Genomic DNA, 22,947 nt, shown 5'->3' on the forward strand with positions numbered 1-22,947 from the left:
CAGGTATGCCCACTGGGCTTCTCTATTCCACCTTCTGTAGCAGGATGGAGTGGTACTTTTCTTCAAGGGTCTACCCCACGCATGTGCAGAGAGCATTTCAGTCACCAAAGTGAGAAGGAACCTCATATGGAAGGATCTTCTCCAATCTTGCCATCTCCTAACCACCTTCTTCATTGCAGCTTTCCTTATAATCACTTCTACTAGGAATTTTGTCAACGGGTTGATGAATATACCCATTTCACAGAAGGGCAACAGAAGCCAAGAGAGTTGCCCAGCACTTTGTGGTGAATGCAGCAGGGCAAGACATCTTGAAATTCAGGCTTCCTCCCACTACCACCTACATCCCCAAAATGTGTGGGTCTCTTTTACCGCCCTGTAGGAGGCGTGGGGGATAAATTCCGTGGGCGAGTCTATCTAAATCGCACGTTCCCAAACAACCTGAGAACCAAACCTTTGACATATGCACTTCTCTGAATTTTGCAATGCAGTTCTCCAGCCAAGTAACAAAAATGCATTCTTGTTAGGCAAAGTGTGCCTAACATTGCATCTCTTAGCAAAAAGAACATGCCCAAAATGCATTATATTATGTGAAACTGTTTTGCACACAAAAAACAAAAACCTCGCATAGAGCCAGGCCAAAAATTGCATGCAACCAACTGCATGTAGCTGTGTGCATTCGGAGCTGACGAATTCTCGTGAGGACTTTTCGAAATAAATAAGCAAATTGCAAACCGATGTGGAAACATGCAGAAGCGGACTGGGGGACTGGAAGAACAAGGACCTGAAATGGGCAGGTTTATCTGTGCCTCTCCTCCTTTGCAAATGTGGCCACGAGAGCATTGGTGCTGTCGTTGGTGTGTGTGTGTGTGTGTGTGTGTGTGTGTGTGTGTGTGTGTTTGCTAAAGGTCAAGGGTCCGCAGCCCCCTTGGCTCAGTGCCACTTTCAGGCCACGGCTCCCTGTGTTGCAGAGCACCGGTCCAGGTGTAGGATGTCTGAGCACAAACAAAACTGAAGCAACCGCTTAGCGGGGGCTGGCTGGCTGCGGCCCAGGGGTTCGGCTGCTCGGAGCTGGAACCCTTTGGAGATAGCTTATCTCCAGACTCTCCGGCTTAATTTCCGCCACTTTCCCCCACCTCCTCTCTCCCCCACCCCACCCTTAGTCCTGTCTGTTTGGCGGGGACCCGTTTCCGCCGGCTCCCATCCTCAGGGCCCCTCACATTCCATTCCAAGACACCCCCCGCTTCCAAGACCCATTCCGACGAGGGACCCTCATCTCTCTAGGTTAAGTCCCACAACCTGACGGCCTCCTGGCCCGTCCTCTTGGCCTTGATGCCCTGCATTGGTCCGGGGCATCTGATTCGGCCAGAACTTTACCCCCCTCCCTAAAAGGAGGGGGGGAGCCGCTGTACCATTCTGGATCCCCCTCCCTCCAGCTCCCTCCCCCTTTTCCTGAAATCTCTCTTGGCAGCAGAGTTCGCTTTTGGCAACCGATCCCACCCGCGCTGGGGAGAGAGAAATTACAAAGGCAAGCCAGGCTCTTGGAGAGAGAGAGAGAGAGAGAGATCCGTCTGTGTGTGTGTGTGTGTGTGTGTGTGTGTGTGTGTGTGTGTGCCCCCTCTCCCAATGACGTAGTGTCCTGAGCCTTGTCCCCTCCCCTCATCCCTCCCCTCTCTCCCCCCGCTTTTACATCCTTGGAAGCCGCAATTAAGCAGCTCCGCTAGGATAAAACACTCCGGCGGCCAGCGGGCTGGGGCATTGCGTCGAGAGAGATGGCCAGGCTACGGACTCCTTCCTTCCTTCCCGGGGCTGTCACTGTCCTCCTGCTCTCCAGTCTCCCGGCTTCGTGGCAAGGAGGTAAGAGGCAGCGGGAGCAGCAGAGAAGGCTCAGTACGAAAAAACCGCAGACAAGCCCTTGGCCAGATGCTTTCCCCCGGCCCTGGAAGGGGTCGTCGAGCCGCCTCGCTTCCAAGCCATCTGCGGCGGAGGCTGCTCGGGTTTGGGCAATCGGGGCACCTGACCTCCGCCTGCACCCACCTTCCTGCCTTCTTGCAACAGGCCATTGGCTGTCACAGCCTCCTCTGCGGTGCACTTCTAGAACTCGGCAAGGAGCAGGATGGGGGGCGAGACTGAGAGGAGTCATCTCCGCCTCCCTCTGCGATGGGTCTCTCCAGCTCCTGCCCCACTGGTGGGCACCTGCCGTCGCACCTTTTAAAAACTCAGTGCCCCCCCCCCCGCCCCCGGAGCAAGACTCACTGCTCCTTGTCTCAGACATGCTGCAGGGACCAATTCCTCTACCCTCTGCTTGTTGGTGACAAGGGGCAAAAGTCTGGAGTCCCCCATACTGACCCTCACCATCTCCAGGCTCTCTGAAATCTTCCAGGGGGGCACCCTGGAGGTGGCTGAGGTGCTGCCTGCCCACAGGGAGTCACTAATATTACCTTGACCCCCACCCCCAATGAAAAACTTTAGGGGTCTATTGTGGCGGTTGAAATGCAGTGTTTCTGAGCATGTGCAGAGTGCATTGAGGAGCCATAGCCGTGCTTTGGGGCTTGGGGCACAGAACGTCGGAGTAAAAAGGGTTCCTCTTGAACCCCAACATTTACTTTCACCGACTGTGGTGGTGGTGGTGGGGAGTTACCTCCCCGCTCGCCCTACACAAGTGAGTTTGGTCATTGCTCTAGAATTAGCTGTGGTTCCTGCTTTGCAGGGAGTTGGACAAAGTTGAACCGCTGAGTCCCTCCCAGCTCTACAATCCTATGAATTATTGCATGTCAAAAGGATGTGCCACCTGCACGGCCCACACAATTTGCACAGGTCACTCTCCTGTGGTGATGATGTGGCTCTTCCCGGGTGACCGCAGACACTTTGCCCAGTCTGGGAAGACCATGGGGAGCGGGAGGGCAGGATCCAAGTGAGGTTCCTGCCTTGCACCCGATCCAAAAAGGGGAATCAGGCTGGAGAAGTGGGTCATGCCTGTAGGATTAAATGGGGTTCATCAGAAGGGACATCGCCATCTCGGACGCCTGTGCCCCATTTCTGGGAACACCGCGGTCCCGCCAAACAGCCTTTGCTGCCTTTGCCTGCAACTTGGGTGTCCTCTTGGAAAACATGCTCTTCCCGGGTTTTGAACACAGCAAGAGGCATTAATGAAACACACTCTCTTGCTTTTCTATTTTGGCATTCCCCGCGAGATCACACTGTCTCCCCTTGCCGCCCTCAGGAACTGTCATCGCTTCAGTCCAAGTGTGTGGGGTGACGGCTTGAGGTTCCCATTTATTTATTTATTTAAAAAAACTCTTTGGGAGGACTCAGATCTGATAGGCTGGGAGAATTCCCCATCTCTGGGTCGAACTAGACAGAGACCTGCTGTTCAGAAGGGTGAGCTTTCTCACTCGAGCAACCTGCTTGACAGATCGCCTCTGCATCCAGTAGGGGAAGGATTGCCTAGGGCTCAAATGTTGGGACCTGGGTGAAGAAGGGCACCCAAGGATCACCAAAGTCAGGGCTGGGGGGGCTGGTGACCCCATAGACATTGCAGGACTCCAACTCTCATTGTTCCCCATCGTTGGCTGCTGGGAGTTGGAGTCCAACAGGGTCTGGAGGGTCACAGATGTGGTGGGCTGTAAGGGGCCGGGGGTGTAAGGGGTCGGGGGTGGCAGCCCAACAACCTTTGTGACATCATGGGAGAACCTGTGAGGTAGCTGTGATGGGTGAAGCAGGCCCACTCAAGTCAACTCGGGTCCCTTGCAACTCTACAATTCTCGCTTCCATGGGACAAGAAGCATTCCCCATATTCTCTCTCTCTCTGGAGCCCTCCCTAAGTGAACTAGAGGAACGCACACGACCCGTCTCCATCTGTTCCTTCTATTCGGGTTTTTTTCACGCTGGTAGACCGAAGTCGTTTTGCTGCAAGAGTCAATTTATTTATTTCCCTCCTTATTACAGTGGTACCTTGGTTCTCAAACTTGGTTCTCAAACTTGGTTCTCAAACAGTTTGAAAACCAAGACGCGGCTTCCAATTGGCTGCAGGAGCTTCCTGCGCTCAATCAGAAGCCACGTAAGCCACGTCGGATGTTCAGCTTCCAAAAAACGTTCAGAAACCGGAACACTCACTTCTGGGTTTGCTGCGTTCAGGAGCTGATTTGTTCGGGAGCTAAGCCGTTTGAGTACCAAGGTACCACTGTAAATTTATACCTTGCCCCTTCCTCCCAAAGGAACCTGGGGGTGGTGTTGAGAATGAGGTCCCCAAATTCACAGAGAGACCCTGACTGGACGGGTAGCGGGATTCTTTTTTGGAGTGAGGCAGCTGGCTCAGGCTGCAGGCAGCAGTGCCCAGCCCCTCTGCCGAGCCCCCTAAGCTAGCCTCTACTCTGCACCCCCTAAGCCGCCCTGCTGCCTCGGGAAGAGCTGAGGATCTTGTCAATATTAGAGTAATTTGTCAGTCCAGTCAGATGCTTTCAGGGCCCCCGGGACAGGGCAGAGATCTTGCCATCCAGCCCCTTGCCTCAGGCAGTAAAATGTCATGACCAGCACCCCATCACCCCCAGCCAAGGGTGGCAAGTCAGCTGAGAGGGCAGGAGTGGCCAGGCTACTTGGCGTGCCCAACTGGGTCCTTCATCACCTTGCCACTATTCGGTACTTCCCTGCCACCAGAAGCCGCCTCCTCTACATTTCGCCCAACAGCAGAGCCGGCCCTGATGCAAACTCCTGGCTGGAGCTGGAGGGGGGGGTGCCCTTTGCATGTTCTCTGTTCAGACTGCCTCGTACGAATTGCTGCATGTGTGGCAGGTCTGGGAGGCAGGGCGTTTGGAGTGTGCAAATCAAGTGCCATTGGGATTGCTCCTGAGTATGGCTGCACATGCATAAGGGTCCCAGGTTTTGTCCCCAGCTGGGAGACACGCCTGAACCCCTAGAGAGCAGCTGCCGGTCAGTGCAGACTGTCCTGAGCTAGATGGACCAAAGGTTTGACTTGGTAGAAGGCAGTTTCCTGCTTTCCTATGAAATAAGTCAGATTCCCCCCACCTCCGCTTTTCCTGGGCTCTCCTGGGGTGTAACCAGAAAATCAGCCTGGATAGCTTATTAAGTTGGTTAGAGCACGGTGCTGATGCCAAGGTTCCAGGTTCGATCCCCATATGGGACAGCTGTATATTCCTGCACTGCAGGGGATTGGACTAGATGGTTCTCAGAGTTCTTCCAACTCTGCATTCTATGAAATATCATCCATTAAATAGTTTGAAGGTTCAGGACCCTCAAGCCCAGGATATGGATTAATCTCTGGTCCTACTAACAACACCCCTGTATTTTGCCACTACCCATTCCTCCGACAGCCGCATCTCCATAAATATTTATCAGGGATAAAAAGAGTCTCTGAAAGCCAGAGGCAAGCCTGGACCTTTTTGCCCTTCTCACAAAAGTGTGTCTGTTATTACAGACTAGATGCCCCTTTGCGTCCCTTCCGACTCTACAATTCAGCTATTTCCTCCTGCCTAAACAGGAGTTCTGTGCACAAAAGATCTCATGAGAGTTGGCAGAGCTCTGGTTTCCCCTTCTTTCATTCCTGGAAGGGAAACAGCCACAGAAAGGGGAAGCGGGCTCCCCAATAGCTCTTTTCCTAGTCGCCTGGGGTGAGCCGAGATTGCCTGCTGGTCGACCACAGCTTGCAAATGATCAAGAGGGTGGTTTTTCTTTATGAGGTGCTAGAGTGCTTAGAGATTCCTAACAGAGGCTAGTAAATTCTTTTGGTAATGACAAATATGAGCCACTTTTTGTTTTTGTTTTTAACGTGAGCTAGTATTCTCTTCTGTGGTCAGAAGGTCAGTTTATATCTGTAATTCCTACTCTGTGTTGCTTTAGGCAGGGGTTAAATTGGATTTAACTTTCGCCTCTCACACAGACACCCATTCGGAAACCCAGCTCCACTCAGGAAAAAGACCGCCACATTTTCCTATACATTAAGGATCCTCAAGGCCTTTTCACACCCACCCGCTGTGTTCTGAAGTGAGTGCCAATGAATTAAATTATGGAACTCCCCACACCCAACTGGAGGCAGTGACTGACCACCAATATAGATATCTTTGGAATGGAGAAATTCACAAGCTATTGTAGTCATGATGGCTCTGTTCTGCCTCCATAGTTGGAGGCAGCAATGCTTTTGAATAACAGTTCCTGGAAAACACAGGAGGGGAGAACGCTCTTGTGCTTTAATCTCTGCCTCTAAAAGTGCTCTGATGTCTTTTAATTACAGTATTACTTTCCACTAGTTTCCTTAGCATTTGATAGGTTGGATGCTGCCTCGAATCCCAGCTCTGGAGAAAGGCGGAGAGAGAGAGAGTCCAAATAAATTTAAAAGATAATAACTTGCAAATACACCCACCCACCCCCACCAGAAAGAATCCAGATTTGCATAAAATTTGCACCTGCTGATTGTTATGCATTGATGAAAATTTAGGGACAATGACTGTAGTTTCAGAAGAAATGCAATAATCTCACCCCAGTGGCCAAGTTAGCTGAGTCTGCAAGTTTAACCAGCTGTCCAGGTGCTGATGACTGTGGACGGCTCATTTCAAGCGTCCCAGATCCCCCTTCCGAGACGTTAGTGCTAAACAGGACTTGGGCCAGCTAGTTCAATGGTTTTCATAGTGGATAGCACTCCCTGACAGGTGTTCAGATTACCTGGGGGTGGCCACGCTGAGATGCAAGGGTGTGGCGGGGGTGGGGTGGGCACTGGAGGTGGAAATGACCACAGCCTTTGAAAAGCTGAGTTTTTTGTGGTTCCTGTATTGCCAGGGGTTGGATTCTTGGGATTCCTTCCAACCTTGCAATGCTGTGATTCCATCAGTTTTTGTTGCATTGATCAAAATAGTTTTAAATGGGTTTTGAATGGATGTGCAATTAATTGTCGGTGCTTTGAATTTTATTGGAGTCTTGCCTTGCTTAGTGGGTCACGCAAACCACTATTCTGAAAAATGTTTTTTGTAGTGGGTTTTTTTTTGGTGGTGGTCAATGGGGATGAGTTTATTTTCTCCTTCAGGGAAAAAGGTAGGGTGTAAATTAACATGTGATAATAATAATGATAATAGTTGGGGGGGTAGAGGTGACCCCCAAACGTTTGGGAAACGGCAAGCTAGCTTTTCAAATCGGAGGACCGTTTGCTGCAAAATAGGGCACATACGAGGCCACCCTTGTCCCAGGAGAAGTGCCCTCCTCCCGTCGGCTGATCCTTGGCGTTTTTACTGGGAGGTAGCTCCCACTTGGTCCAAGTGGCCTTCCTCCCACATTGAAGCATTCAAATAATTGCAGGGAAATTGCTTAAGGAAAACAGGACGGTGCATTTTTTAGTTTGGCCGGCCTTCAGACCCTTTAAAAGCAGGTCAACAATTCTGAGGAATCAGGGCTTGGGTCCTGTTCCAAAGCAATCTTTAGAGTTCAGTGAGAGCCTGGGCCTACGTCTAGGAACCATGCACTCCACTGGACAGGACTGTTATATATAACGATACAGCAGCCCTGCTTGCAGGATTGCAGGCTGATGGGGCTTTGCAAAGCAGTAGCCAGGAGGATAGGAGGTGGAAGGGGAAGGGTGGGTTGCTTAACCCCTCCTCCTCCAGCCCTCCCCTTGGCTTTCTCCTGCCTTGTTTTTCCCTCCCACCAAGAGGCTAGAAATACGTCCGGCTGCCTTGGGAGGCAAAGGGAGGCAGGCAGAGAAATGGTAGTGGCTGGGAGGGAGGGGCAAATGTTTCTCATTTTTACAAATCGGAATTGTAGAATTGTAGAGTTGGGTGGGACCCAAAGAGCCCTCTTCTCCAACCCCCTGCAATCTGAATTTCAGTTCCCCACATTTCGACATCAGTTTGCTAAATTTAGTAATAATAATTAAAAAGTCCTCGTGAAAGTTCACCAGCGTTTTAGGACAGATTTCTCCTAACTGGGAATGCTTGAGGGAGTTAGGGGTGTTTAGCCTGCAGAAGAGAAGACTGAAAGCCGATGGGATAACCATCTTCAGATGTCTGAAGGACTGTCTCATGGAAGACGGAGCCAGCTTGCTTTCCACTGCTCTAGAGGGGAGGATCCAAACCGATGGATCCCATTGTCAAGAAAGGAAATTCTGATTAAACGTTAGAATCTGATTAAACGGCCTCAGCCCAGTATACCTGAAGGAGCATCTTTACCCCCATCATTCTACCCGGACACTGAGGTCCAGCTCCAAGGGCCTTCTGGCAGTTCCCTCATTGCAAAAAGTGTGGTTACAGGGAACCAGGCAGAGTGCCTTCTCGGTAGTGGCGCCTGCCCTGTGGAATGCCCTCCTGTCAGATGTCAAGGAAATAAACAACTACCTGACTTTTAGAAGACATCTGAAGGCAGCCCTGTTTAGGGAAGTTTTTAATGTTTGATGTCTTATCATGTTTTTAATATTTAATATTCTATTGTGAGTGGTCCAAGTGGCTGGGGAAACCCACCCAGAAAGGGGCGGGGCCCAAATAAAAATAAATAATAATAATAATAATAATACTTCCTCACAGTAAGAGCAGGACTCCTTTGGGACGTGTTGGGCTGTCTTTCATTGGAGGTTTTAAAAGAGAGGTTGGATGGCCACCTGTCAGGGATTCTTGAGCTGTGATTCATGCAGGGGGTTGGACTAGATGACCCTTGGAGACCCCTTCCAATTCTACAATTCCATGATTCTCTGAAATCTTGGAGAGCCCCTGCCAGTCAATGTCAGCAGTACTGAGCTAGATGGACCAACAAGCTCAACTGTCTCTACAGAATGGCAGACTCTGCACAAGGCATTTCACTGTGTCCTTATGAGTGGGGCCTCCATCTACAGGGGAAGTCTACCTCTGAGAACAAAATCACGGGAGCCAAAACAACAGGTCTTGGTTGTCACCTGCAGGTTCCTCTTTCATGGTTCCTATGGGTGCCTAGGCAAAAAGAGGAGGCTGGACTCCACGGGCCAGGAAGGGAGGGAGAAAAAGTTTGCTCCATCCACGAAAACCTCACAGATTTTTTAGAGCTGGCAACAAATGGGACTTGCAAGGTTTTGGAGGTGGTCCGAAACTGAGCAGCTGCTTGTTAGAGCTGGGGCAAATTAGCAGCCCCAATGTTTTCCTTCCTGGTGTATCATGGTCCCAATGTTATTTCTTATAGTGTCCTCGTGAAACCTCTTTTGTTAAGAAGAGGCCTGCAAGATAAGATTACGACCCTTACTAGGCTTTCTATCCTCCTTCTGTAACCAAAAAAAAGGATTGGGATCTGAGGCTTGCATGCGGGGGAAAGGAAAGTCTCGCCTCCCTGATCCCATAAAGATATTGTGTTTTGCTGGTTCCAATTCCTTCCTAGCTTGCATGCCCTTCATGTGTTTTCTTAAGCTGTTCGGGACATGGCAAGGCCTTGCCTAAGCCGTTAAGTCAGTTTCTTAAGCTGCCTCTCCCCTCCCTCGTGAGTAGCAGGAGCAGAGGAAGGCTTGGGAATTAATGCAGCAATTGGCATCAAGGCACCCAGTTCATAGCAATAGGCCCACTGTATTGTGCTTAACGCAAGTCAACAGTGTGATGCAGCAGCAAAAATGGTTAATGCGATTCAGCAGAAGTCAGCTGTCCAGATCAAGGGAAGTAAGTCTGCCTTGGTCACCTGCCTTGGACTCCACCTGGTGTCCCGTGTCCAGTTGTGAGCACCCCTGTTTAAGAAGGGTATTTTCAAGGTGTGCAGAGGAGGTGACCGAGATTATCAAGGTTTTGGAAACCAGTTCTTATGAGGAACTGGGTATGAGTTTAGCCTGGAATAAAGGGGACTGAGACGTGATATGAAAGCCACCTTCAGATACCTGAAGGAAGATGGAGCAAGCTTGTTTTCTGCTGCTCTAGAAGGCAGGACCCGAACCAATGGAATCAAATGGCAAGAAAGGCGATTCTGACAACACATTAGGAAGACCTTTATGTCTGTAAGAGCTGTTTGACAGTGGTGGTGGACAGAAGGTGGTGGGCTCTCCTTCCTTGGAGGTTTTTAAGCAGAGGTTGGGTGGCCCATCTGTCAGGGATTGTTTAGCTGTGATTCCTGCCTTGCATGGGGGGTTGGGCTAGATGACCCCAGGGGTTCCTCCCAACTCCACAGTTGAATGATTCTATTATATTACACCTTTTTCTTGACTTTTCCCCAAGGAACTCATGACAGTGTAGAAAGCCTTCTCACTCACTTTAGCATCAAAACAGCCCTGCGAGGTGGGTGCATCATGCTTAGAGATGGAGACTGGCCTGAAGTGGGGATTTGAACCCAGTTTCAGTGATGCTAGTAGTCTGCCCCCACTACCACCACGGTGCTGGGTTGCCGGGGGGGGGGGGTCTGTCAGTTTCAGTTTCTACCAGTTTATCATTTTTTCAACCTTCAGTTCGGTTTTCCACATTTTTATATCAGTTTACAGATTAGTCCTTAAGAAAATTTGTTATCTTTTTAGTGCAAAGCAATTTCCGCTTCCATACTGCATGGATGTATTTATTATTATTATTATTATTAGATGCTATTTAGCCACGCTCTACCCCAGAGTTTGGATTTTTGTACACATAACTTGGCTGGAGAAGTGCATTGCAAAATCTGTTCAGATTTTGAAGGATGGGTTCTCTGTTTCATGTTTGCACATTGCTTTGTGTAAAGTGCAAATTAGGGAGGCTTGCTTTTAAATGCAAACTGAGCTGGGTTTCTCTTCCCAACCCTTGTCATAGCTCAGTGGCAGAGCATGCAAATGTTCCCGGGTTCGATTCCTGGCATCTCCAGGTAGGACTGGGAGAGATTCCCTGCCAGAAACTTTGGTGAGCTGCTTCCAGTCAGCATACTAAGGTGGATAGACAGGGTATAATAGAAGGTAGCTCCCTGCGTTCTTGTGAGTGGGGTCTCCATATACCAAAGCAGTCTACCTCTAAGAACCGGCGATGAAAAACCACAGCTGCACTGATTGGGGTGGCTGATAGGAGTTGTAGTCCATCAACATCTGGAGGGTTCTGAGTTGGCAAAGCTGGTTCTAGTCTCAGGAAAAAAAACACTATTATTTGGGCCAGAAATTTGGCTGTAGATGCAGACCTGATTCATCCAAGTCATAATGCAGGGGGTTGGAGTAGATGACCCTTGGGGTCCCTCCCAGCTCTAAAATTCTGTGATATTCACCTCTGCCAGGGCAGTCTTGGGCCTCCCGAGCCTGGCGTGTCTCAGCACTAAGGCGATTAGCTTGGCTGTCGTTGTGCGGGGAGACAGAGGGGAGGGAGGCTGAGGCTGAGACAGCTGGGCACAAGATGCCGGCACTTGGTGGCACTCTCAACTCCTGACCTCTCTTCTTCGATCGGAGCTTTGGCCTTGAGGACGTGGGTGGAGGAAAGGAAGCTGCTTTTTTTTGTCAAGAAAGGGGGCAGTGTTTGGGACTCTTTAGTTGAGGGAAATGGCGAGAAAGAGGCGACGCGACAGAAAATTATGCCTGGCATGGAGAAAGTGAATAGAGGACTTCCAGTGATGCTGAGTGTTTGAAGATTCAGGACAGACAAGAGAAAGTCCTTCATGCAGTGCAGAGTCCAACCATGGAGCTCTCAGTGATGGCCGCCATCTTGGATGGCTTTAAAAGAGGATTGGACAAATTCGTGGTGCATAATAAGGCTTTCAGTAGCTATTGGCCGCGATGGCTATGCCCTGCCCCTGTGGTTGGAGGGAATACCAGTTCTGAATACCAGTTCCTGGAAACCACAGGAGGGGAGTGTTGCTCTTGTGCTCAAATCCTGCTTATGGGCTTCCCAATGAGACATCTGGTTAGGAACTGATTTTATGGGTGGTTTTGTGGGGTGGACCATTCGACCTCTGCTTTTCTCATCTGTGAGATTTGGACAGTCAGGGTCCGGGAGATCCACCAGAATCCCAATTCCCATTTGCACGCCCACCCCACAAAATCTGGATGTTTCAGAAGGGGGTCTCCTCAATGTCTCTCCAGACTTTTCCCTCTGGCGGGAATTTGCATGAGGCGCCATCAGAAGTCCTTGGCAATGCTTTGGTTTGGGGTGGGGTGGGGTGGGTGGGTGGGTGGGAAATGACCTCCAGAGTTGACAAATGTATCCCTTGCCCCCCCCAAATGTTAACACCCACCAAGAGAGCAACCTTTCTTGCTTCCTCTCAATTTTACACCCCCGAAACAAATCTAGGAGGAAAATGAGAAAATGATCCCTTAATTTCCCCGTGACAAGAAAACATTCTCAGTCTGAGATCACGGCAAATGCAAACATTGCTCTCCACCTTTGGAACATGACCGGGGGGGGGGGGCGACACAGAATCTGATTATCTTGCCAGAAAAAGCCCCCCCTCTCCTTTTTGAGACACCCCAGGCCACACCTTCAGCTGAACATACGTTCCCAGACAGGAGATAAACACAGACCCGTGGGGGGGATCAGATTGGCTGGAATAGCAGCCAACTTTCTCGATTAAGAACATGATTTAAGAGCCTAAGAAGAGCCTGGTGGATTAGGCCAGTGGCTCATCGAGTCCAGCATCCTGTTCTCACAGTGGCCAACCAGATGCCCCAATGGGAAAAGCTCCAGCAGGATTCAAGCTCAAGACGAGCAACTCTCCCTCCCATCAACTGGCATTCATAAGCATTGCTGCTTCCATCCATGTGGCTGCCATGCCTAGTAGCCACCAATAACCCATGAATCTGTCCAATCCTCTTTTTAAAGCCACTCAAGTTGGTGGTCATCACAGCAGTGAGTTCCACAGTTTCACTCTGCTCTGCGTGAAGAAGGAGTTGCTTTTTTTCCTGTCCTGAATCTCCCAGCCTTTGGCCTCCTGGGATGTCCATGATTTCTAGTTTTCTGAGAGAGAGGGAGGGAAAAAACCCTTTCTCTACCCACAAGAGGCAGTGACGTCTACCAGCCTGCATGGCTTTAAAAGAGGATTCGACAAATTCATTGAGGAGCAGAGGGCTATTGATGGATACTAGCTGGGGTGGCTGTGCTCTGCCTCCAGCTCTGTGGCTGGAGGCAGTAACTGAATACCAGTTTTTGGATACCGCAGGAGGAGGGGAGAGGGCTTGTATGCTTGGGTCCTGCTTGCGGCTTTCACAGAAGAGGCATCTGTTTGGCCACTGTGAGAAGAGGATGCTGGAACAGGTGGGCCAATGGCCTCATCGAGCAGGTCTCTGACATACTCTCCAACATTTATCCAATGAAAATAGGGGTGTCCTATTCCCTTCTCCTCCTCCTCCTCCTCTTCCTCCTCTCGCCCATCTGACTGCATTGCCCCAGCCACTCTAGGCAGCTTCCAACATATATAAAAACATAATAAAACGACCAACTTTATTTTTTAATTCCTTATATAGGGCTGTCTTCTAAAGGTTGTATAGTTACTTATCTCCTTGGCTTGGGGGGGGGGAATCCCATACCTCCCAACATTTCTCCGATGAATGTCCAAAGGAAAAGCAGGACATTCCGGGATCAAATCAGAAGCTGGGGTGGCTTCTGTAAATCCGGGACTGTCCCCGGAAAATCGGTACATTTGGAGGGTCTCCTCTAAAGCTTTTATGTCCGCTCTGTTAACTTGGCACCAGCAAGCCAAAGCGTGGGGCCGGGCTGTGGGGCAGTGCCAGGTATCATTTCCCGCTCTGTAGCATCTGACCATGTGCTCCTCTTGCCCTCCTTGCCTGCACCTGGCAGGCACATAGCTGCCAAGTTTTCCCTTTTCTCGCGAGGAAGCCTTTTCAGCATAAGGGAATTTCCCTTAAAAAAGGGAGAACTTGGCAGCTATGGGCAGGCATTAGCTTAGCCTGCTCACTTGCAAGCCAGCCAGCCAGCCAGCTACAGCACAGAGACACAAGCATCCAGGCTGGCGGCTATCATCCCCGGCTGCCTGTTGCCTGAGGAACTCCATTATCTCAGGGCTTTAGGCCAAGCTGAGGCATCCAGCCGAGTCCTGATTGGCTAGCCTCTAAGGTGTGTGAGTAAGAAGGAGCTGGGAGGCCCATAATCCTTCCCCATAGGGAGGCAGGGCGGATTATCGGCGTAAAAATCACCATTCCTGGGTCCAGTTTCCGAAGGCCATCTGCGTGTGAGTCAGGTCTCTCTCTCTCTCTCCACCCACCGCCCAGGAGCTCTCTCCAATTGCTTGCTGGGTGTGTGTGTCTGCAAACACCTCCATGCCAAGACAATCGTATCTGTGAAAATAGGAGAGGTTAAAAATACATTCAAGTTGGTTTGAAATATAACAGACAGAACTCCCTCCCTTGTCTGAAATGCCAGCTCCCAGCCTTGTATCTTGCGCTGGCCAAGAGATGAGGCATCTGTGCCATCTCCAAACTGAAGCAGGTGAAGAATCATAGAATTGGAGAGTTGAAAGGTCACCCTTAGGGTCATCCAGTCCAACCCCCTGCAATGCAGGAAACAAATCTCAAGAATCCCTGACAGATGGCCACCCAACCTCCAAGGAAGGAGAATCTGCCACCTTCTGAGGTATTCCTTTCTACTGTCAAAAACAACTCTTACTTTCAGAAAGTTCTTCCTAATGTTTAGTCCTTATGTTTGCTGTTGTTTTGCTCATGAAAGCCCCCTTTAGCCCCAGAACCTCTTTTGAATGTCAGTTTTGCTCCCTTCTGGAGTATGAAAAAGCAGGCACAGACATCTCTGGGCATGTGTCAAGTGCATTTTGCCCTCACAATCTACGTTGTGTCAGTCACCACTGAGTTTTGTTCAGAGCAAAATGTCAAGATGGGTTTTGCACGTTACTGAGCAGAACAGCTGAGATGGCAGACTTGACTCTCCGCCTGCCTGGATTGGGAGACGGGTTTTGATGCCCAGTGCCAATTTTAGAAGAGGCAGGACATCTTCCTGAGAGTAAAGGCCAAGATCTCCTCTCTGTCCCAGCATCTTTATGCCTGGAAGCTGAGATGGTTCTTCCTGCCACCTCTAAGCTATGGAACTCACTGCCACAGGAAGCACAGGAAGCAGTAATGGCCGCCAACCTAGATTTGCTTTAAAAGAGCATTCAAGAAATCCATGGAGGAGAGGGCTATCAGTGGCTATTAACCATGATGGCTGTGCTCTGCCTCCAAATTCAGAGGCAGCGATGCATCTGAATACCAGTTGCTGGAAACCACAGGAGGGGAGAGTCCTCTTGTGCTTGGGTCATGCTTGCAAGTTTCCAGTTGGGGCATCTGGTCGGCTGCTGTGAGAACAGGATAGGCCCCCAGGAGGGTCTCCTTATGCTGCTGTGGGACACCAAGTGCAGCCTACTTGGCACCGAGGCTGTGCAAAGCTTTGCTCCAGCTCTGCCGGAGGAGCTGGAAAGGTCGGCTGAGAGCCGCCCCCACCCCGCTGTTTGTCTGCGGACTGCTCTCACACACAGCAGGCGCCTCAGTTTTCCCCAAGGAGATCGAGGGAGGCCGCAGCGTTGAGCCCACAGCACAAGCTCTCCTGCCAAACGCTAGCCTCTTTGACCTGTCGTAAGCTCTGGGAAACAGGCTGGAGGCAACTGGCGAGGATGTCTGGGGTAGAGGGACACACCATCAGGATAGACTATGCAGAATGGCCACAGAGAGAGCAAGGGAGGCCAGCTCTTTGGGTGTTTTGGGTGGGGGGGGGCAGTGAGGTCCACAGGGCCCTTTGAGTTGACTCGAGGACTGTGGCATCTGGCTAACAGATGCCTATAAATAGGAGATGCTAAGAAACCGAACAGATCAGTGCAGTTTTCAAGTCTGTGCAGTTTGGAAAGGTTCGATCCACCACCTTCATTCCAAATGGTATCTGCCAATATCAAAATTTAGATGCAAACATGCCCTTTTGTTATGGACACCATTATCTCAAGAGAAGAGACAGACAGACAGATCACTATCTAGTAGATGTGAGGCATGTTGTAATGATAGAATTGTAGGGATGAACCCTCTTTAATCCAACAGGGATCTTTGGGTGGCTGTATCTATAGGGCAGGCTTAGTGTAGCTTCCTATTCACTCATTCCTCTCAGGAAATCCCTGCGAATTGTAGTTCTGCAAAGGGGGCAGGGCAATGAAGGTTCCCTCCCCTCCCACATGCCCCAAGCGAAACAGCGACTCCCAGAATTCGTTGGGAGACATTGCGACATGGATGAAACTTGATGCGAGAGCATAAGAAGAGTCTGTTGGATCAGGCCAGTGGCCCATCTAGTCCAGCATCCTGTTCTTAAAGATGCCAAACCTGTGAGAAACCAGCAAGCAGGATCTGAGTTCAAGAGCCTTCTCCCCTCTTGTGGTTTCCAGAAAATGGGATTTGGGAAGCTTTGCTATCTCCAGCCACGGAGGTGGGACAGAGCCATTCCAGCTAGTAGCCATTGATAGCTCTCTCCTCCACAAATGTCTCTAGTCCTCTTTTAAAGCCATCTAGGTTGGGGGCCATCACTCTCTCCTGTGGGAGGGAGTTTCCTTTAAAATATGTTCTGTGGGCACTTCTTTTTCTCTGTCCTAAATCTTTCAGATTTCCTTTTGCACTTTGCAGTCTGCATGTTAGTACAGTATATGGGTTTCATTTGAGCTTAGACCTTGGCAACCGTTTACAGCTGAGCCACTTGAGAGCAGGGACGGGGGTGGAATCCGAGCAAGAAAGACTCTGGGCTCATGCAGAGTGCATTTTCTCTTGTTCCTAAATCACCAGCTCTAAACAATTGTTTGTCCGTCTCCAGCTGTGAAATTTCTGGCGAAGGAGTTGGGGGGGAAAGGCACACGCCCCGTTTTATTTTCATTTTTAATGAAAAGAAAATACGTAAACATTGTAGCAAAACAATGAGCTCTTCAGAGGGTTTGCTGAGTCCCATCCCACCCTTTGCGTGCAAATAGTTACATCCTTTGCGGGGAGAGGGTAGATTTGCAAAATGGCATCCCCCTCCCTGAAAACACTCATGTTTGCAGCAAACCACCTGGGGGGGGTGAGTAAGTTTAGGAAATAAGTCTATTTTCCAAATCCCCCATTTTGTTTTTCATAGCAAGCCATGGAAAAATGGGGAGGGGGGGGAGAGAGAGAGCATTTTCCAAAAGTTGATTCATTTTCTGGGCACAAACATCAGTGTTACAATTAAGCAGCCTTTGACTGTCCTTTTCTGTTTGTTAACAGGGAGTGGGGTAGAGCAGGGCTTAATTAGACTATGGTTGCATCCTCGTTCCAATGCTAATCGTCTGGGGGGAATCAAACACCTCTGAGCATGAGAAGAGTGCCTTCCTTTGCAGCAGTCCTTAAGTATGGCATGCATGGCCTGGAGAAAATGGACAGAGAAAAGCTCTTCTACCCCTCTCATATTAACACAAGAACTTGCAGATATCCAATGAAGCGGGATGTGAGATGATCAGGACAGATATAAACTTCTTTATGAAGCGCAACTCATTCTTGCAGGAGGCCACCATGCTCACCAACTTAAAATCATAGGATTTTAGAGTTAGGGTCATCTAGTCTAACCCCCCTTGCAATGTAGGAATCTCAGCACACACACACACACACCCTCCAAGTGTCACTGTTTTCCAGGGATAGTCCCAGATTTACAGAAGTTCTCCCGGTTTCTGATTTGATCCTGGGGTGTCTCATTTTTCCTGAGGACATTCCTTCAGATGTCCCTATTTTCATAAGAGAAATGTTGGAGGGTATGGAGTTATGTGACACACACACACACACACCGAACCAAGGAGATAAGTAACTGTACAGCCTTTAGCAGACATCGGAAGGCAACTGTATGGGGACTTTTGGTTTAATGTATAATGCTTTCTTATGTTTTTTAAAAATATGTTGGAATCTGCCCAGAGTGGCTGGGACAACCCAGTCAGATGGGTGGGGTATAATAATAATAATAATAATAATAATAATAATAATAATAATAATGGAATAGGACATCTCTATTTTCATTGGACAGATGTTGGAGGGGTATGTTATTTTCAATTCCTCTCCTGATGATCCCTAGCCTTTTTCACGCCCTTCTTGGGAAAGGGATTGTAGGCCATTCTCCTTTTTGCTCAGCAGTTGCAAAACCCAATGCATTTAGACTGAGGAGACAGCGAGATATAAGCCGAGTGATAAATACAAATAAATCTCGGAGAGTCGTCCGTCTGCGAGGCATCAGATTCTGGCTTGCCAAGTCTCTCCGCGTGCAGCCGCCTCACTTCCTGGAATCGCTCTCCATGGCTGCCCATTCCTGAGTCACATTGCACAAGGAGTGTGTGTGTGTGTGTGTGTGTGTGTGTGTGTGTGTGTTGCAACAACTCCATTTTATGCATGTTCACTGACAGCCCAGCAGAGCTGCGGTGAGAGAGAGAGAGAGAGAGAGAGAGAGAGAGAGAGAGAGAGAGAGAGAATGATGGCCTGTCTTGCTTCCCCTTTCCCTGGAAATTCAAGAGCAACACTTTGGCAGAGCTTTATTTGTTAAACAAAATCTATATGCCACTTGATCAAGGCTCCAAACGGTTTACGAGAAGTCATCCATCAAAAAACAGTAATTGGAAGCATTTGGAAAATGATTAAAATTAACGGCAGGCTAAAGAGAGATTTGAAGTACATATATATGTACATGCCTGGGCAGGCTTGCCTGAGCAAAATCTTTAAGCAGGTGCTGTAAAGAGTGCAGCCGACGAGGCTCCTGCCTGATGTCAAAAGGCAGGGAGTTCCAAAGTTTGGGTGGTGCCATGCTAAAAGAACAGATTCCCACAAGTGCAGAAGTTGCGTAACTGGGCCAGTTCTGCAGAGCTAAGCAGTTGAGTCGGCACAGAGTCAGGTGATCCTGCGATGAAAGTGGTCCTAAGTTGTTGACAGGTTTTTGTACCGGTAGCAATGCATTGCTATTGTTATGAAAAAATGTACCCCAAAATGCGTTGCCTTTTAAGAAGGACAGACGTGGGTCGGAAGCTCCAAAATTTGCACTAAGTTCAGCTCCGCCGGGAAAATGACAGAGACCACACTTGGCCTGATAGCAAACTAGCAGCCTGTGCAGATTCCAGTTAAATGCTAGGAAGAACTTTCTGGTAGTAGGAAATGTTTGATAGGGGAGTGGACAACCTTTGAAAGTGGCTGGACTCCCCTTCCTTGGAGGTTTTTAAGCAGAGGTTGGATGGCCATCTGCCAGGTTATCTTTAGCTGTGATTCCTACATTGCAGGAGGTGAGATTAGACGACCCCTGGGCTCCTTCTTAAACTGTGGTGCTCAGAACTGGATAAGCTTCCCCTTGGCGATTCATCTTCTCTGGTCTGGAGAAATAGCTCCTGGTTCCAAAGGTTTTCTGAGGCAGAATCCTGGACCCAATGGGCTGTGTTTGATGGCAGACCTATTTTCTTGGGGGGGGAGAGAGAGAGAGAGAGAGAGAGAGAGAGAGAGAGAGAGAGAGAGAGAGAGAGAGAGAGAGAGAGAGAGAGAGAGAGAGAAGCATGTTCTGGTTACAGGCAAAGGCAGAGGGGAGCTGGCCCACAGCCACTGACAATTTTGGGAAGGAAACAAAAGATTGTGTTTTTGTTTTGATTTGATTTGTTTCTTACAAAGGAGACACAGAGAGCTCTAGTGAAGCCAGCTGTGAGGGAAGGCCAGGATTGCTCCAGCCACATACCTGGGCAGATTGAAGCCTCAGCGACATCTGCTGGGGAAGGCAGAAGCGGCACAACTAATTGTTTCCTGGGCAGCAGGTGATCGTGCTGATCTGCCTCAGGAATGGCCACTGTCCCAGTTTCAATCCCATAGCGTCTCCTGGTAAAGCTGGGAGAACCTTGTCTGAAACTCTGGAGACTCACTGCCTGTCAGTGTAGACACTGCTGATCTAGATAATAGAATCAGAATTTGTAGAGGTGGAAGGGACCCCCAAGGGTCATCTAGTCCAACCCCCTGCAAGGCAGGAATCTTTCGCCCAACGTGGGGCTCGAACCCTCGGCGCTGAGATTAAGAGTCTCATGCTCTACCAACTGTGCTATATGGACCAGTGGTCTGACTTTGTCAAAGGCAGTTCTCTGTGCTCCTATTTGGGAAAGGCCTATTTAAACCAGCTCTTTGCCTAGAACCATGAGGACTAGAATCTTACTTTACTATTAGTGAAAGCACCATTGCTCACCAGTATAGCATCTGCTCTGAATGCAGAAGGTCCTAGGTTCCATCCCCAATGGCATCTGCAGGTAGAGCTGAGACTGTCTCCTCCTTGAAACCATGAAGAGCCACTGCCAGACAGTGTCAACAGTAATAATAAAAATAATATCTTTATTACGGTCATAGACCAGCTGTCAACAGTACTAAACTAGATGGACCAGTGGTCTGATTCTGTACAAGGTTGCTCCCTGTGTTCCTCATAGAGTAGGCAAAACTGATGAGGAGGGTGGAGGTCCCACATTGGCTAGGATTATCTAGTGCAGGCATCCCCAAACTGCGGCCCTCCTGATGTTTTGGCCTACAACTCCCATGATCCCTAGCTAACAGGACCAGTAGTCAGGGATGATGGGAATTGTAGTCCAAAACATCTGGAGGGCCGAAGTCTGGGGGTGCCTGATCTAGTACAAGGTATATTCATTGTGTTTATGAACCACCTTTTTTCTCCAAGGCAGTGGTGTAGCATAGGTTGCCAATGCCCGGGGCAAAGCAAGTTTTGCACCCCCTAAGCCATGGACCATTAGCACAGATGCCAAGAGGAAGTTTTCTAGGTGGGGCTTGGCGATCTCACATGGAGCTAAAATGGACCAAGTTGAGTTGTAGATAACCTTAATAAGGTTACCAGACGTCCCCGTTTCCTGGGGACAGTCCCCGGATTAACAAATCAGTCCACATACAAAATCAATTGAAGTTGAAAAGTGTCCCTGGATTCATTGAAAAAAATCTGGTAACCTTCCCTTAAAATCAGAGGCTGGCGGAAAAGCAAACATAACTTTCTTCTTGCCTCTTTCTTTCTTTGTTTCGGGCAAGTCTGTGCAAGGGCTCATTTCTTTTAAAAGAGGCGCTTTCTGAATCCTAGGAGGTGGGAAAATCACAGCATGGAAGAGGACAGCAGCAAACTGGGAAGGGCCAGTATTTTTTCTTTTGAAATTTTGTGCCCCCTAATAATGTTGCACCCGGGGGCCCAACCCTCTCCCCCCCCCCCATGCTAGACCACTGCTGCAATGAGCTCAAGGTGGCGGACATGGCCCCCCTGCCTCATTTAATCCCCACAACAACCCTGTGAGGTAGGTGAGGCTGAGAGGCAGTGGCCAGCCCCCAATGAGACCTTCATGGCTGAGTAGGGGCAGAATTCGAACCCTAGTTTCCCAAGTCCTAGTAGTCCGATACTACAGTACATTGGTCCACAAAGAAGGCAGAAGGGGATAAATCTGGCTGATATCTGAGCCTCTTCCTGCTCCTCCCTCCTCCCTCAACGCCATCCCCCCCTTGCCGGCAGCCATGCTCCTCCTCGGGTCTCTGCTTATTTCATCACCCTCCTCTTCCCACCCTCCTCTCCTCCATCCGTTTTGGCGAAGCCTCTTGCCTGTTTCCCAATCTGCCCTGGCTTGCATGTCTTGGGGATTCTGGCTTGTGTTGACTTCACTTTGGGCCGTTGTCCAGCAGCCAATTAAGCTATATAATGCCGGAACTTTAAACCAGTTCTTGACCCGCTCCGGAGAATGGGGGTGGGAAGGTGGTTAGAAGAGGCATCGGTGTGTGTTGGGGTGGGAATAGTGTGTGTGTGTGGGGGGGCCAACCTAGAGAGTTTTGCTGATCTGGAGATTGGAGGCCTGTTTCTTATGCTGGCTTCCAGATGTTTTTTTCACGGCGCTCCCCAGCACGGCCAGAGCAGATGTTCAGGCGGTAGCGCTTAATTGGCGCCTTCCCTTGAACATGAGGACCCTAGGCTTCTGGATCAGGCCACTGGGCCGTCGAGTTGCAGCATCATGTCCTCCCAGTAGCTGACCACTGGGAAAAGCAGGAGCAGGATTCACCACTTGTGATTCCCAGCATAACTGCCTCCAACTGTGGAGGAAGAGCGTAGACATCATGGCTGTCTAATCCTCTTTGAAACATTAGGAAGAACTTCCTGACAGTAAGAGCTGTTCGACAGTGGAATTTGCTGCCAAGGAGTGTGGTGGGGTCTCCTTCTTTGGAGGTCTTTAAGCAGAGGCTTGACAGCCATATGTCAAGAATGCTTTGATGGTGTTTCCTGCTTGGCAGGGGGTTGGACTGGATGGCCCTTGTGGTCTCTTCCAACTCTATGATTCTATGATTCTATGAAATCCATCCAGGCTGGTGGCCCTCGCTGCCTCCTTTTGGAGGCAGTTCCTGGAGAACCTAGGGAGATCTTGCTGGATCAGGCTGATGGCATCTAGTCCAGCATCTTAGGAACAGGAGATGGGTTCAAAATTTGAGCAGAGAAGAGATTCCGACTAAACATCAGTAAGAACTTTCTGGGGGTAAGAGCTGGTCTGGACACTATTGGAAGGTAGTGGATGCTCCATCCTTGGAGGTTTCGAAGCAGAGGTTGAATGGCCACCTGTCAGGGTTTCTTGAGCTGGGATTCCTACATTGCAGAGGGTTGGACTAGATGGCTCTTGGAGGTCCCTTCCAACTGAATCATCTTCACCATCACACCCCTAGGAGGTGCTGCTGATTCCTCAGTCTCAAGCCTTCTTTGCATGCTCCCAAGTATTGTAGCCTGCCTTTCACGGTTGTTGTGTGAAATTACTGCGGCAAAGCATGCAACTCTGCTTTTGGAGGGGGGAGAGGGAAGTGTTATGGAAATTCTGTGAGACACACGGTGATTTTTATGGAGCTTATGAAAATACGCCCCAAGCTCAAAGGCAGGAGGTGGTGGGTGCAATATTGAGTATGTCCCCCCCCTCCCGCTCCTCTGAGTCGCACTATGGCTCACGACTTTGATATGGGGATGGGCTGGGGTTTTGTTGCCAGTGCACAGCTTGACTCGCTTGCTTGAGCCATCCATGAGTCTTTGCTCAGTTGCCCCATCTCCCTTGGGTGCAAGATCAGTGGGGGTGCTTGTG

General features: G+C 49.6%; 1 protein-coding gene across 4 annotated transcripts in view; it reads left to right on the forward strand.

The window, feature by feature from the left end:
- The first annotated feature begins 1,692 nt into the window (after positions 1-1,692).
- Positions 1,693-22,947, forward strand: part of ELN (elastin) — a 59,555-nt gene continuing 38,300 nt past the window's right edge. For all 4 annotated transcript variants that reach the window (XM_035139194.2, XM_060268537.1, XM_060268539.1 and 1 more), the window contains exon 1: positions 1,693-1,854. In XM_035139194.2, coding sequence (XP_034995085.2) covers positions 1,770-1,854 — 85 coding nt within the window. In that variant the 5' untranslated portion in view covers positions 1,693-1,769. The remainder of the gene's footprint in view (positions 1,855-22,947) is intronic.

The sequence above is a fragment of the Zootoca vivipara genome, chromosome 15, assembly GCF_963506605.1.
Source record: "Zootoca vivipara chromosome 15, rZooViv1.1, whole genome shotgun sequence".
Lineage (NCBI taxonomy): Eukaryota > Metazoa > Chordata > Lepidosauria > Squamata > Lacertidae > Zootoca > Zootoca vivipara.